We start from the raw sequence: 14,722 nt of genomic DNA, 5'->3' as shown, positions 1-14,722 counted from the left end.
AAGCCCAGGGACTCTGCCTGGACCCGTCTGTGTAGGTCAACGTTGCGAACACCAGGGGGCGCTGTGGAACAGCTGCGGTTCCTTTGATCTCCCCGTCCGTAAACCTGTGCAGAGGTGGGGCAGGAGGGTGTGCGGGCTGGAGGGGTGGCCCGAATTGAAGGTGACAGGGAAGTAGCGGGAGGATCACGGAATAGTTATCTGTTTCTTAAACTGTCTCAACCTTTGCTCCTCATTTGTACCAAAATGATGTAATGTCTCCGGTCTTAAGGACATTACATCTTTCCGTTGGCTTGGTTTGGTTTGGGGGCCAGCAGTGATGCTCAGGGCTTACTCGGCGCTTGGCACTCAGGAATCACTCCTGGTGGGGCCTCAGGGTTCCCCTATAAGATGCCAGGCCGGCCGTGGGCAAGCCTAGCGCCCTTCTCACTGTACTGTCTCTCCTACCCAATAACTTTAAAAAAAATAAATAATAAATATTTGGGGTGGGGTGAGGCCACACCCAACTGTGCTCAAGGCTTGCTCTTGGCTCTGCTCAGGGATCCCTCCTGGTGCGGTTTGGGAAGTCAAGCACTGAACTCAGATAGGCAAGATCATAACCCCTTGGACTGTCACTGAAACCCTGTAATTCACTTTTTTTTTTTTTTTTTTTGCTTTTTGGGTTACACCCAGCGATGCACAGGAGTTACTCCTGGTTCTTCACTCAGGAATCACTCCTGGCGGTGCTCCGGGGACCCTATGGGATGCTGGGAATCGAACCCGAGTCGGCCGCATGCAAGGCAAACACCCTACCCGCTGTGCTATCGCTCCAGCCCCATGTAATTCACTTTTGATTGTATTTATCTACTTATTTATGTACTTGGGGTTTCTGGGCCACACCTGGTAGTACTCAGGGCTGATTCCTAGCTCTGCAATCAGGGATCATTCCTGGTGGAGCTCAGGAGCCCTATGGGGTGCCAGGAACCGAACCGGGTCTGCAAGCACCTGACCTGCTGTACTATTGCTCCAGCCCCCATAATTCACGTTTTAAATCCCCCACGTCCCTTTATTTTGTTTTTGGTTTGGGGGCTACAGCACGCAGTGCTCAGGAGTGACTCCTGGCAGTGCTCAGGGGACCCTATGGGGTGCTGGGATTCGAACCCGGGTCAGCTGTGTGCAAGGCCAGCGCCCTCCCTGCTTTGCTATGGCCCTGGCCCCTCCTCTGTTTCTGTTGTCGCTGCTCTTCTGTCAGCCGTGGGTGCACACTTGCTTGTGATGCTTATTTGAGGCAGGGGAAGCAAAGAGACTCTTGTGGTGGCACCAAGGATCCCCACAGTGATGCTGGGTATAGCTAAAAAATAATAACATTGGGGGCTGGAACGATAGCACAGCAGGTAGGGCGTTTGCCTTGCACGTGGCCGACCCAGGTTCGATTCCCAGCATCTCATATGGTTCCCTGAGTATTGCCAGGAGTAATTCCTGAGTGCAGAGCCAGGAATAACCCTTGTGCATTGCCAGGTGTGACCCAAAAAGCAATAATAATAATAATAATGGGCTGGAGTGATAGCACAGTGGGTAGGGCGTTTGCCCTGCATGCAGCCGACCAGGGTTCGATTCCTAGCATCCCATATAGTCCCCTGAGTACCGCCAGGAGTAATTCTAAGTACATGAGCCAGGAGTAACCCCTGTGCAACGCCGGGTGTCACCCAAAAAGCAAATAATAATAATAATAATAATAATAATAATAAAATTGGGGTTGGAGTTGTAACACAGCGAGTAGGACATTAGCCTTGCACACATCCAATCCAGGTTCGATCCCCGGTATCCCATAGGATCTCCTTAGCACTATTAGGAGTGTTCTGAATGCAGAGCCCTGAGCATCGCCAGGTGTGACCCAAACACAAAATTAAAAGAAGTGGGGCTGGAGTGATAGTACAGTGGGCAGGACGTTTGCCTTGCACAAGGCCGACCCGGGTTCGATTCCCAGCATTCCATATGGTCCACCGAGCATTGCAAGGAGTAATTTCTGAGTGCGGAACCAGAAATAACCCCTGTGCATCGCCAGGTGTGACCCAAAAAGCCAAAAAAAAAGAAAAAGAAGAAGTGTTAGGAGAATGTGGGCTGGAGAGATGATACAGTGGGGAGGGCGCTTGTCTGGTACACGGCTGACCCAGCTTTGATCTCTAGCATCACCTAGGATGCCCTGAGCCCTGCCAGGAGTGATCCCTGAGCACAGCCAGGTGTCAGCCCTGAGCACCCCTGATCCTCCTATCCCTGCCCATAATTTTTGTAAAATAACTTCTGTAAATCTTCAAACACAAGTTAACCAAAGGCTGCTGGCAAGAACATGTGTCGAAGGTGTCTGGGTGGAGGAACCAGCTCTGTGAGTGGGAAGGTTCCGTTTCAGCAGCGGCTCCAGAAGGGGATGTGGGTGACCCCAGTCCTGTTTTGAGGCTTCTTCGAGTTTCAAACCTGCAGGGACTGGGGGAAATAAAACTAAAGGGGACACCGAATACTTTTAAAAAATTATTCTTGGGTCTGGAGTGATAATACAGTGGGTAGGGCGTTTGCCTTGCACGTGGCTGACCCAGGTTTGATTTCCAGCATCCCATATGGTCCTCTGAGCACTGCCAGGGGTGATTCCTGAGTGCAGAGCCAGGAGTAACCCCTGTGCATCACCGGGTCTGACCTCCCCCCCAAAAAAAGGAAAAAAAAAGAAAAAAATTATTCTTGGGGCAGAAGTGATAGAATAGTGAGGAGGCTGTTTGACCTTAATGCTGTTGACCCGGGTTCGATCCCCAGCATCCCATAGGGTCCCGTAAGCACTGCTAGGAGTAATTCCTAAGTGCAGAGCCCGGAGTAACCCCTGAGTATCACTGGATGTGACTCAAAAAGAAAAAAAAATTCAGTGTGGGAGCGATAGGGCAGTGTGGAAGGCGTTTGCCTTGCACGCAGCCAACCCGGGTTTGATCCCTGGGCACCCCATCAGTTCCCCCTGAGCACTGCCAGGAGTGATCCCTCAGTGCAGGACCAGGAGTGAGGCCTGAGCTCCCACAGGTGTGGCCCTAAAGCCAGCAGGTAAGTCACTGGCTTTGCACACCTCCAACCTCTCTCCCAAAACCTGATTTAGCCACAGTGCATGGACGCCCCAGGTGGCCCATATCTGCAAATGAGGCCAAGGTCAAGTCTTGCAGAGAACTCTGGCCACGCTCCCAGGTGTTTCTCCCCTGTCCTGTCTGTCACTCAGGTAGGACCAGAAGGGCGTCAAGGATTCTCTTGGGGCCACCTGCCAGCCTCTATCACCATCCTGTGGTTGCCGGGCAACAAGCAAAGCCTCTGCTGACAGCCAATCAGAGCACAGGAGGCTTCCTTGTGGTCCATTTGCATCCGCATGTGGTAACAGAAGCCGAACTTCAGAACCATCCAGGCCCCACTTTGGGTCAACAACTCTTCAAGGGCAGAGAAAAACTCCCAGGACTGGGGCGGAGCTCTGTTATAGCGGGGAGGGCTTTTGGCTTGCATGTAGCAGACCCGGGTTTGATCCCCAGCATCCCATAGCATCCCCCAGACCCCGCTAGGAGTAATTCCTGAGCGCAGAGCCAGGAGTAACCCCTGAAGTGTGTAAACTTTGTAAAGTCTCCTGCACGCGGCCAACCTAGGCTCAATCCCCAGCACCCCATAGGATCCCCCACCTGTTAGCCCTGAACATAGCCCGTGTGGCCGCCACAGAACTGTATCTCCTGTTTGGTGACTCACGGTGGGCCAGAGAGCGCTCAGCTCCCATCATGGCATGGTCCTCCCAGTACTGCTGTGAGTGACCCTCCACCCCTCACCCCCAAACTTGGACCAACACGGGTTTTATCCCTGGCATCCCATAGGGTCACCCCAAGCCCTGCTGTGAGTTCAAAACGTGGGTGTGTGACACATTTGGTGGCCGAGAACCACCTCCTCTGCAGAGTAACAAAGAGATGGGGAAACACAGACTGATGGGCAGAATGGCCCGTTTAATGCAGAGCTGTTAGCATCCTCGCAGAGCACTGAAGGGGCCTGCGGTATAGGACTGCAGGTAGGGGTGACTGATTATTTACAGAGGTAAAGCATTTCGACGGAGACAATTCTCTTGGAGAGATTAATTCAAGGAGACATTCTGTCTCCCAGAGTTATACGGAGAGATTTGCCCAGGGTGACAAGTATTATATTGCTTTTCTCTTTCCATTTAATATATTTATTTTATATATATTATATATTTTAATATTGATTTGTTCGAGCGGGCACCAGTAACGTCTCTCATTGAGAGACTTATTGTTACTGTTTTTGGCATATCCAATACACACGGGTAGCTTGCCAGGCTCTGCCACACGGGCTCGATACTCTCGGTAGCTTGTCGGGCTCTCTGAGAGGGGCGGAAGAATTGAACTTGGGTCTGCTGTGTGTGCAAGGCAAACACCCTACCATTGTGCTATTGCTCCAGCCCATAGATATATATACATACACACACACACACACATATGCGCAACAGGTAGCTTGCCAGGCTCTGCTGTGTGGGCGGGATACTCTCGGTAGCTTGCCGGGCTCTCCGAGAGGGCCGAGGAATTGAACCTGGGTCGGCTGTGTGCGAGGCAAACGCCTTACCCGTTGTGCTATCCCTCCAGTCCATATATATATTTATTTATTTATTCAGGTGTAGATATATTTCAAAGTCAATCAACTCCCAAGTATTAGGAGCACAGCATTAATGTTTTTTTTTTTTTTTTTTTGCTTTTTGTGTCACACCCAGCGATGCTCAGGGGTTACTCCTGGCTTTGCACTCAGGAATTACTCCTGACGGTGCTGGGGGGACCATATGGGATGCCAGGGATCGAACCCGGGTCGGCCGCGTGCAAGGCAAACGCCCTACCCGCTGTGCTATCGCTCCGGCCCCATTAATGGTTTTTCTGTGTCTAAGCAAAGAACATTGCTCTATAGTAAAATATGAAACGGCTACAGGGGAAATAGAAAAGCAAGCAATTCACCGCAAATACAAAGTTCTCAGAATCACCAGTTTTGACTTATAAGTAACCAAGACTGACCTAGGGAATATAACAATGAGAGTTAAAGCACAAAGGAAAGGTTAAATATAAAGTCGGGAGATTAGGGGTGCTAGTCTCCTGACTTTATATTTAAGAGCACTGTAAGCTTCTCTGGGTGGGGGGAGGGGGGGAGAAAAAGGGGCAATTCACTGATGAAACCTAAAACACCTAGGGTTAATATCCAACACACCAGGTAATTCCTGAATGCAGAGCCAGGAGTAAACCCTCAGCATCGCTGGGTGTGACCCAAAAGCAGATAAACAAACCAACCCCAAAAGTTAAACCTATAAGCAATCCCATCCCTGCATCTAGTTCCTTGAGGTCAGAAGCAAGCAGAGGTGGGCATTGGGGGCGTGGTCAGGGCGTGGCCAGGCCTGGGAGGCGGGGTCTGGCGGGACCGAGGTCTGGGGGCAGAGTCAGTCCCAAAGGCGGGCGGGCCAGAGAATTCCGTCTTTAGTGGAGGCGGGGCATGGGTCATGCGCCTCTGCGGAGAGCTGGGGGTCACTCGTGACTGTCCCGCGACACCCCTTCCTCCCGCTGTGCCCTCCACCTCTCTTTCAGAGAACCGGACCTTCACTTCCTCTCTGACACCCACACTCTATGGACCGGAGAGGGAGGGGAAGGGAGAGCGTCCTTTTGAGCCCTCCCCAGGAGATGCTGGGTTATTTTCCCCCCCTCATCATAAAGTTTTATGAATGGGACAGGGACCTCCCTCTCCCTCCACCTTCTTTCTCGACCCCCAATACTCCAAGGCCCCCAAGTCTTCAGCATCCCTAGAGCCAGGGGGGAACCTCTAAATAGCTTCTGTCCCACACTCTGCCTTAGCGAGGTGACACCCCCACCCAAGGGTGGGCAGGAAGGTCTAATCACAAGAAATCCTGAATAGGTGCAACCTGGGCCAAGATGGGTGTCTACAGGGCTGCAAAAAAGGCTGTTTTGCGGGGCTGGAGTGATAGTACAGCGGGTAGGGCGTTTGCCTTGCACGCGGCTGACCAGGGTTCAATTCCCAGCATCCCCTACGGTCCTCTGAGCACCGCCAGGGGTGATTTCTGAATGCAGAGCCAGGAGTAACCCCTCTGCATTGCCAGGTGTGACCCATTTAAAAAAAAAAAAAAGGTTGTTTGCCGGGGCTGGAGCAATAGCACAGCAGGTAGGACGTTTGCCTTGCACGCGGCTGACCCGGGTTCAATTCCCAGCATCCTATATGGTCCCCCTAGTACCGTCTGGAGTAATTCCTGAGTGCAGAGCCAGGAGTAACCCCTGAGCATCACTGGGTGTGACCCAACGAGGAAAAAAAAAGGCTGTTTGCCTTTGGGGTCGCCTGGGACTTAGAACACAATATCATACATGGCCGCTGCTCAGGAATGATCCACTAGCTATATAATCACGTGTTTGGATACATGTTACATATGTAACCCGGGGCCATATGTACGCTGACATGCACACAGTTCAGCACTGTGGACACGCACACACATTGCCCATAAGAACACAGAAGTGCACCCACAAATACATAACTGGCTCTGTAAACTATTTTTTGGGGGGTGCTGCCACCAGGTCAACCTGTACCCACGGGTATCAGCAGCCAATGGTGTCTTCAGGCTTCCCAATACCCCAAAATTGCCGCTGTGCCTCTGGCCAGACCCCAACAACTTGGACCAGGTTTTCCCAGAAATTAAACAGCCAAAAGTTAGGGTATGTGGGAGCCAACCCACAAACCACCTCTGGCCCAGCTGTACAAGCTCATTTATTGGCCTTACTTCAGAAATACATAAATAAATCTCGAAAAAGATCAAAAGTCGCAGTTAATCTCAGATCTGTGCAAAGCTAAACAGACCAGAGTAAGTTAGAGGGGGGTGAGTCAGCCTGGTGCCCGCCCAAGCGAAGCCCCTGGCAGCCGCTTGCTCCCATAATCCAAAATCGCCGCCATGCCCCTGGTCTCCACCGTCTGGCTTGTGGCTCCTATTAATTTCTCTCCTATTAATATCTGCTGAAATTTATCTGCTGAAAATTTGAGTATGTGGGTTTCATGGCTGAAATCTCCAGGCTTTCTTGGGGTTGGGGTTAGCTACTTCCCCCCACCTCTCTGTACTTCCAGAAGCCTCAGCAGTCATACCCTCACCCCAAAGCTGCCACCCAGGTAAAAAAGCGACTCCAGCCTTACCTTCCTCATAAAAATACTGAATTCCCAGAACAAACATGATAACCTCTCAGTACCTGTACTGCAAACCATCATGCACAAAAAAGAGAGAGAGAGAAAGAAGGAAAGTGCCTGCCATAGAGGCAGACTGGGAGGGGTGTGTGTTGGGGGATGGTGGGAGGGAAACAGGGGCCATTGGTCGTGGGAAATGTACACTGGTGGAAGGATGGGTGTTGGGTGCTGGACTGAAACCCAACCATGAAAGCTTTATAATGCTCTATCTCATGGATATTCAATTAAAAAAATTAAAAACCACAACTCTTTTTTGGAGGGGATCATGCCCTAAACACCTGTTCTCAGGGATTATTCTGGGCTCTGTGCTCAGGAGTGACCCCTAATAGTGCTCAGAGATTTGATTTTTTTTTTTTTTTTGCTTTTTGGGTCACACCCGGCAATGCACAGGGATCATTCCTGGCTCATGCATTCAGGAATTACCCCTGGTGGTGCTCAGGGGACCATATGGGATGCTGGGATTTGAACCCGGGTCGGCTGCGTGCAAGGCAAACACCCTACCCGCTGTGCTATCACTCCAGCCCCAGTGCTCAGAGATTTGAATCAGTAAGATTCAAGGAAATGCCTTAGCTCCTGCTCTCTCTCTGAACCCTGAGTTTTTGGGGGAGGCCACACCAGGCGATTCTCAAGGCTTACTCCTGGCTCTGCACCCAATGATTTCTGTTGGGCTCAAGGTACCATATGGGGTGACGGGGATGGAACCCGGGATGGCAGCATACACACAAGTGCCTCCCTGCTGTGCTATGGCTCTGGCCCCAAGTCCCCTGAACAAAAATTTTTTTAAGTACGTTTGCTTTATTATGTATTTATTTATCTTGCCTTTTTGGGTCACACCTAGTGATGCTTGGGGACTCCTCCTGGCTCTGCACTCAGGAATTACTCCTGGCAGTGCTCAGGGGACCCTGTGGGATGCCGGGGATTGAACCTGGGTCGGATGCATGCAAGGCAAACGTCCTAAACACGGAGTGATAGGACATCCACACTGTCCTATCACTCCAGCCCCGGCCCCTGAAATTTTTTAATTAAACTTGTGGCTCCTATTAATTTCTCTAGTTGGGGGGGGGAGCAGAGTGATAGAACAGGGGTTAAAATAGTTGCTTTGCACATGGCAGACCCTAGTTGGAAATGGCCCAAACACCAAATAAAAATTATTTTCCTATGTTCTCTCTCTCTTCTCTCTCTTCTCTCTCTCCCACCCTCTCTCTCTCTCCCTCTCTCTCTCTCTCTCTCTCTCTCTCTCTCTCTCACACACACACACACACACACACACACACATACACACACACTCACATTCCTCAATGCTTGGGGCATTTTTTTGGGGGTGGGTCACACCCAGTGATTCTCAGGGCTTACTCCTGGTTCTGCACTTAGGAATTACTCCAGGCGGTGCTCAGGGAACCTTACGGGATGCTGTGGATTGAGCCTGGATCAGCTGCATGCAAGGCAAACGCCCGCCCCACTGTCATATTGCTATGGTCCCTCAGAGCTTACTCTTGGCTCTGTGCTCAGGGATCATCCTGGAGGGGCTCAAGGGGCCCTATGGAGTGCCGGGGATTGAGTCCGGGTCATCTGCACGCACGCAAGTGCCTTATCCACTGTCCCATCTCTCTGGCCCCCTTTGTCTATTTTTTAATCTCCCCCACCAATTTTTTTTTGTTTTGGGCCACACCCGGCTGTGTTCAGGGCATCCCCCTAGCTCTGTGCTCAGGGGTCACTCATGGCAGGCTTGAGAGGACCATACGGGGTGCCGGAAATCGAACCCGGGCCAGCCACGTGCAAGGCAATAGCTCCCCCCACTGGCCTATCGCTCTGGCCTCTGACTCCCCCTTTCAAGGTCTGATGAGGAGGCACAGTGTGGACAGGGTGGATCCGACACAGGCCCTTTCATTGGACCTGCATGTATGACCGCAGATGGGCACGTGGCCATAGGCTGTGTGCGTGTCTGAGGCGAGCGGATGTGGGCGACCAAGGGACATGTGTCTGAGTTGGTCTCCAGCGGGAGTGTCCAGGTTGAGGGGCCACTGCATTGTGGGGGGAGGCTAGAACGGAGAAGGGGGGGGTCACGGGTGCACCTCGCTCAGACAGGGATGTGGATGGAGGCCTGTGGTTTGCATGTTGCCTCATGCATTTCCTCGTCCTCCTGGTCCCGGGGCTGGGGTAAGGGGGGGGCTTGAAAAAGGAGAAGCTCTGGGGTGGTCTGGGGGTGACCCCTGATATAGCCGGAAGAAAGTGGGGGGGGCGTTGGGAATCCTGTCTCAGTTCAGCTGCCCCAGCCTGAAGTCGGGGTGTTCAGGGTACCCCAGCTTCTCTCTGGAGACTGGGGGGAGGTAGGAGGAAGAGGTTCATTTAGGTGTGTGCACACACATACTTACGTACACACATGTCCACACATGAGCACACACATGTCCACACGTATGTCCACACGGTATCTGGGGAAGCGCCTGAGCAGTCATCTTTGTTTATGTATTCATTCATGCCAGTGAAGTGAAACAGCTTTCTGCTTGTTTCTTGAGCCACATCCAGCCGGGCTTGGGGCTGACTCCTGCCTCTGTGCTCAGGGATCACTCCTGGCGGGCTCGGGGATAAAGCTTCAGGGTTGGCAGCAGGCCTTCCCGCCTCGACTTTCTCTCCAGCCCCCAAGTAGAGCAGTTTGTGGGAGTCACTTGCGCCACACCCAGTGCTCTGGGCTTACTTCTGGCGGTGCTCAGAAGCCCTTATTCAGTGCTTCGGATTTGAGTGTGTGTTTTTTGGGTTGTTTTAGGTTTTTTGGGGGTTTTTTGGCCACACCTAGTGGTGGCCAGGGGTGACTCCTGTCTCTCTGTCTCTCTGTCTCTCTCTCTCCTTTTGGGCATTATGGTTTGCATTACAGACGCTGAAAGGTTATGATGCATATCCCTTTACCTACTTTCAACACTCAGTTCCTGTCCAGAGTGGCCATTTCCAACTATTAATGTCATACTGATCCCTTCTCTATTCTCTATTCCGTCCCCCACACACTTGTAGTAGCTTCCAGTCATTGACCAGTTCTTTTTTTTTTTTTTTGCTTTCTGGGTCACACCCGGCGATGCACAGGGGTTACTCCTGGCTCTGCACTCAGGGATTACTCCTGGCGGTGCTCAGGAGACCCTATGGGATGCTGGGAATCGAACCCGGGCCACGTGCAAGGCAAACGCCCTACCCGCTGTGCTATTGCTCCAGCCCCTGACCAGTTCTTCTGGCCCTCATTTTCCCTGGCCTTGGATATTAGTATCTTTGTTTTGTTTTGTTTTGGGGCCACACCTGGCCATGCTCAGGGGTTTATTCACTCAGGATCACTCCTGGAGGGGTCTGGGGGTTCCCTATGAGATGTCGGGGATTGAACCTGGGTCTGCCATGTGCTCTACCCGCTGTCCTATCTCTCCAGCCCCTCTGTTGTATGATCTTCCTCAGGGGAGTTGGGTGGAGGCTGAAGATCTCAAAGAAGAAGCTCCAGGAACCCTGACCATAAAGGAGCCTCCTGCACCCGCCCGCCCCTTCTAACCCCAGCTTGCATCATCTTACTCAATGCTTTCCGGTGGGTGGGGAGAGGAGTGCGGGGAAGCCAGGAGACCATGGAGCCCAAAGGAAATCACAGGAACCTAGAGGGCAAGATGCAAGCATCAACTTTCAAAGACAAGAAACAGGGGGCTCCGGCCAGCAAAGAAGGTTCGATGTCTTAGGGTGGGTGTGTTGGGGTGGGGAGGAAAGGGTCTAATTTGGAAGGCCAGAGTGTGCATTTCCCCTGAACCCTAACAAGAAGCAGAACTCACTCCCTTCTGCTTCTCTCTCTCCTTTTTTTAATTTTGCTTTTTGGTTCACACCTGGCGATGCTCAATGGTGACTCCTGGCTCTGTGCTCAGAAATCACTCCTGACACTGCTTGCGGGGGGAACCCTATGGGATGCTGAGGATCGAACGCTGATGGGTCGCCACCTGCAAAGCAAATGCTCTCCCCAATGTTCTATTGCTCCGGCTTCTTCTGCTTCTTGTCCCTCATTTTGTTGTGCGTGGAGAGATTCTGTAATGCAACACCGCACAGTACAGCCAGGAGGGGCTGGCCTCGCATGCAGCCGGCCTGGGTTGGGTATGGGTTGGATCCCCAGCTTTGCAGAGGATTCACCTCCCCCCAGTGAGTCCCAAGAGGAGTGATCCCTGAGATCACTCCTCAGAATGATCTCAGAAAGAATAACGAGAAGCAAGTGGGGCCAGAGGGTTAGGACAGCAGGGAGGGCACTTGATTTGCACTTGCACAGCCGACCCGGGTTCGATCCCCGGCACCCCCTGGAGTCCCCTGAGCCTGCCAGGAGTGAACCCTGAGCACAGAGCCAGGAGTAAGCCTTGAGCACTGCTGGGTGTGCCCTCCCGCCCTCAATAAACTACTGGGTTGAAGAAATAGTACACTGGGGTTCGATTCCCAGCACCCCTTTAAGGTTCCCTGTCAGGGGTAATTCCTGAGCACTGAGCCAGGAGTAAGCACTATTGGCTATGACCCCCTTACCAAAAAAAGCAAGAAAGCAAGACCCCTGAGCTCCCTCCAGTATCTTGGTATCTTGGTATCCTGGCACCCTGGGCAGGCCCTGTTATCCCTCCCACACAATGCCCCGCAGCTGCAGACGACCCGGAGTATGAGAACATCACCTTGACCTTCAAACACTGGGACCAGTCCAAGGGCCGTGATAAGCTCCCCAAGAATTCAGGTAAGTCTTATCCCTCCTGCTACACCCACGGTATGGGGGGGGCAGGCAGAGCTGTGGGAACACCCCCCCACACACACACCCTTGGGCCTGTGACCCCCCCCCCCGCCATGGTAGGATGTCTGGGACAGGGACAGGATGTGGAGGCGGGGGGGTGGTGGTGCGGGGTTTGGCTGGTTGGTTTCCGAGTTGGGAGTTGACTGTGATTGGCAAGGTGCCAACTATGCCCAGGGGGTGGTGGAAGGGGCTGGTGACAATGGCAGGGTGCGGTAGCAACTTAGCTGAGGGTGCTGGTGGGCCCTCAAGAGGGACCATGACGACCAGTGATATCCATGGGCACTGTAGCACTGTTGTCCCATTGTTCATGGATTTGCTTGAGCGGGCACCAGTCACTGTCACTGTCACTGTCATCCTGTTGCTCATCGATTTGTTTGAGAGGGCACCAGTAACGTTTCCATTGTGAGACTTGTTGTTCCTGTTTTTGGCATATCGAACCTGGAGCCACAGGGAGCTTGCCAGGCTCTGCTGTGTGGGCGGGATACTCTGGGTAGCTTGCTAGGCTCTCTGAGATGGACAGAGGAATCGAACCCGGGTCAGCTGCGTGCAAGGCAAATGCCCTACCCGCTGTGCTATTGCTCCAGTCCAGTCCGTGGGCACTGGGGACAAAAGCTAAGGTCCCCACACACCAGGAGTCCTATTAGAGGCCATGCTGGTGGAGGCAGTCAGGGGATGTGGGGGCTTGGGTGACAGGTGAGGGACACGGGGTGTCAGAGTTGGGGCTGATGGGAGTGTTGATTGGGCCCGGATCTGCCCTAGGTCCGGCCCAGAAGGGACAGCCCTCAGCCCCAGCGCCGGTCCCTGTCTGGCTCTACCGGGCTGTTCTGAGCCTGTACATCCTCCTGGCCCTGATGTTTCTCTTCTGCATCATCCTATCCGCCTTCATCCTGGTCAAGAGTGAGTGGGACGATCTTCCCAGCTTCCTTCCGTGCTGGATGGTGGGGTTCGGGTGAAAGCCGTCAATCCCTCCCTGCGACCCCCCCTCAACAAACTGAACAGAAACACCTGCCACATGTGTTCCGTCTCCCCTCTGCGCCAACAGACTCTGAGATGTCCCGAGAGCTGCTGGAGTTGAAGATGGAGCTGAGTAACAGTGAGGGGGCGGAGCTGAGGGGTGGCGGTGGAATGGGGGGGGGGCAGGCAGAGCCGTGGGGACACTGCCCCCCCACACTCTTTTTCCTTCCATCCTCAGTCTCCAACACGTTGCGAGTTTGTCAGGAAGAGTGGAAGGCAGACCAGGCCCGGCTCCTGGACGCCATCCAGGAGACCCAGGAGTCCATCGGTGTGGAGTACAAAGTGGTCAACGGCTACAGCAGCAAACTGGACGGGATTGTCAAAGGTGCCCATTGGTCTCCAAAAGCTTCTGGTCCGGCTGGGTGCTGGGCCTGGACTAGTCGCCAGGGGGCGCTAGTGCTGCCCAACATCCCGCTCTTGGATGGAGCCAAAGGGGCTTTCCAATGAAATAGGGGGATGGGCCTTATCTGAGGTCCCCTCTCCCAGCTTCCTCTTTGTTTTCCCCTCCACTCCCCCAGACACAGGCTACATCAAGTCTAAAGTCAATACAATCTCCCAGAACGTGGAGAAGCTCAAACTACGTAAGTCGGAGTTGGGGAATGTGGACGAACGAGTGTGGGGGGGTCCCCAATATTTGACCCCCCAGCTTCACTCACAAGGGTGCAATCTGTCTGACCACGTGCTTTCATCCCTTACCCCGCCCCCAGCGCCTCCCAGCGCCCCCTCTAAGTAAACGAAGACCACCAAGTCCTGTGTGCTGGCCTGGAGACGACCAATTGTCCGGTGAAGATCCGTGATCTGCAATCTGAACTCTTGATTTTTCTGCCCGCATGTAATGAAATGCAATGCGAGGGTCTGAGTGCCCTAGAGAGGTGTGTGTGTGTGTGTGTGTGTGTGTGTGTGTGTGTGCACTCTCGCGCGCGCGTATGTGTATCGCCTGCAGAGTCCCGTTTGCATGCTACAAGCATTTCACCAGGGTGTGTATTTCAGCGTCCAGTAGGGGGCGCTAAGGGTAAATGTTAGTGTGCACCCACCTGTGTCGCCCCGCACAGGACTACCAGTGTCATATGTCAAGGTGGATGGCTCAGCTAGTTTGTGATCAGACCCCACCAATGTGTGCCCTGGTGACCGTGGGTGTTTGCAGCACGGAGGTGCGTGTATTTGCTTCTCCGTGGAAACGGAGACTGTGCCTAGGGGTGAATGTGCGCATAAACCCAGCACGCGGGAGGGCCTACTGCGGGAAAGTATGACGTCATCGCAGGTGTGTGCCTGGTCTGGTCACTAGCTGTCACTAGCCCGGTGCCCGGCTGTGTCTTCAGCGTGCCCATGCGTGTGCCCACTGACTTCTGCACCCACGTTATGAGATTTCGAAAATAAAAGTCAAGACCAAAACAAACGTGCCTTTCAGACCTGTTTTTCTTGGCCACGGAGGAGTTGGTGATGGTAATGGGGCTGTGGAAACAGAAGGCGGAAGAAAAGTTTTGCAAACGTTCCGGCTTGAAGAAATGGGAAGGTCACGCATGGGTGACTAGCTGAAAGGGAGGCAGGAAGTCTGCGTGGGCTCCTGGGTGCTCACTACTGGGGGAACAGTCCTCGTGATCATCACGAGGGTTCAAGTCTCCCTGCGTGTACGTACGTTTATCTAATCCTGTGCCCAGCTGATATATTTGGGGGGTGGTTGGGGGA

At 53.1% G+C, this 14,722-nt stretch overlaps 1 protein-coding gene across 1 annotated transcript; it reads left to right on the top strand.

Annotated features, from left to right (window-relative positions):
* Nucleotides 1-10,844: 10,844 nt before the first annotated feature.
* On the top strand, nt 10,845-13,981 carry MCEMP1 (mast cell expressed membrane protein 1). The gene is made up of 7 exons (XM_004614867.2): nt 10,845-10,938; nt 11,879-11,968; nt 12,782-12,919; nt 13,065-13,115; nt 13,215-13,361; nt 13,555-13,617; nt 13,744-13,981. Exons 1-7 carry the CDS (start codon nt 10,845-10,847, stop codon nt 13,767-13,769), a joined length of 609 nt encoding a protein of 202 aa, XP_004614924.1. The 3' UTR covers nt 13,770-13,981.
* The last annotated feature ends 741 nt before the right edge of the window (nt 13,982-14,722 follow it).

This window comes from Sorex araneus, chromosome 2 (assembly GCF_027595985.1).
Source record: "Sorex araneus isolate mSorAra2 chromosome 2, mSorAra2.pri, whole genome shotgun sequence".
Lineage (NCBI taxonomy): Eukaryota > Metazoa > Chordata > Mammalia > Eulipotyphla > Soricidae > Sorex > Sorex araneus.
The sequence above is the reverse complement of the archived record's forward strand: the minus strand, read 5'-3'. Positions and strand labels throughout refer to the sequence as shown.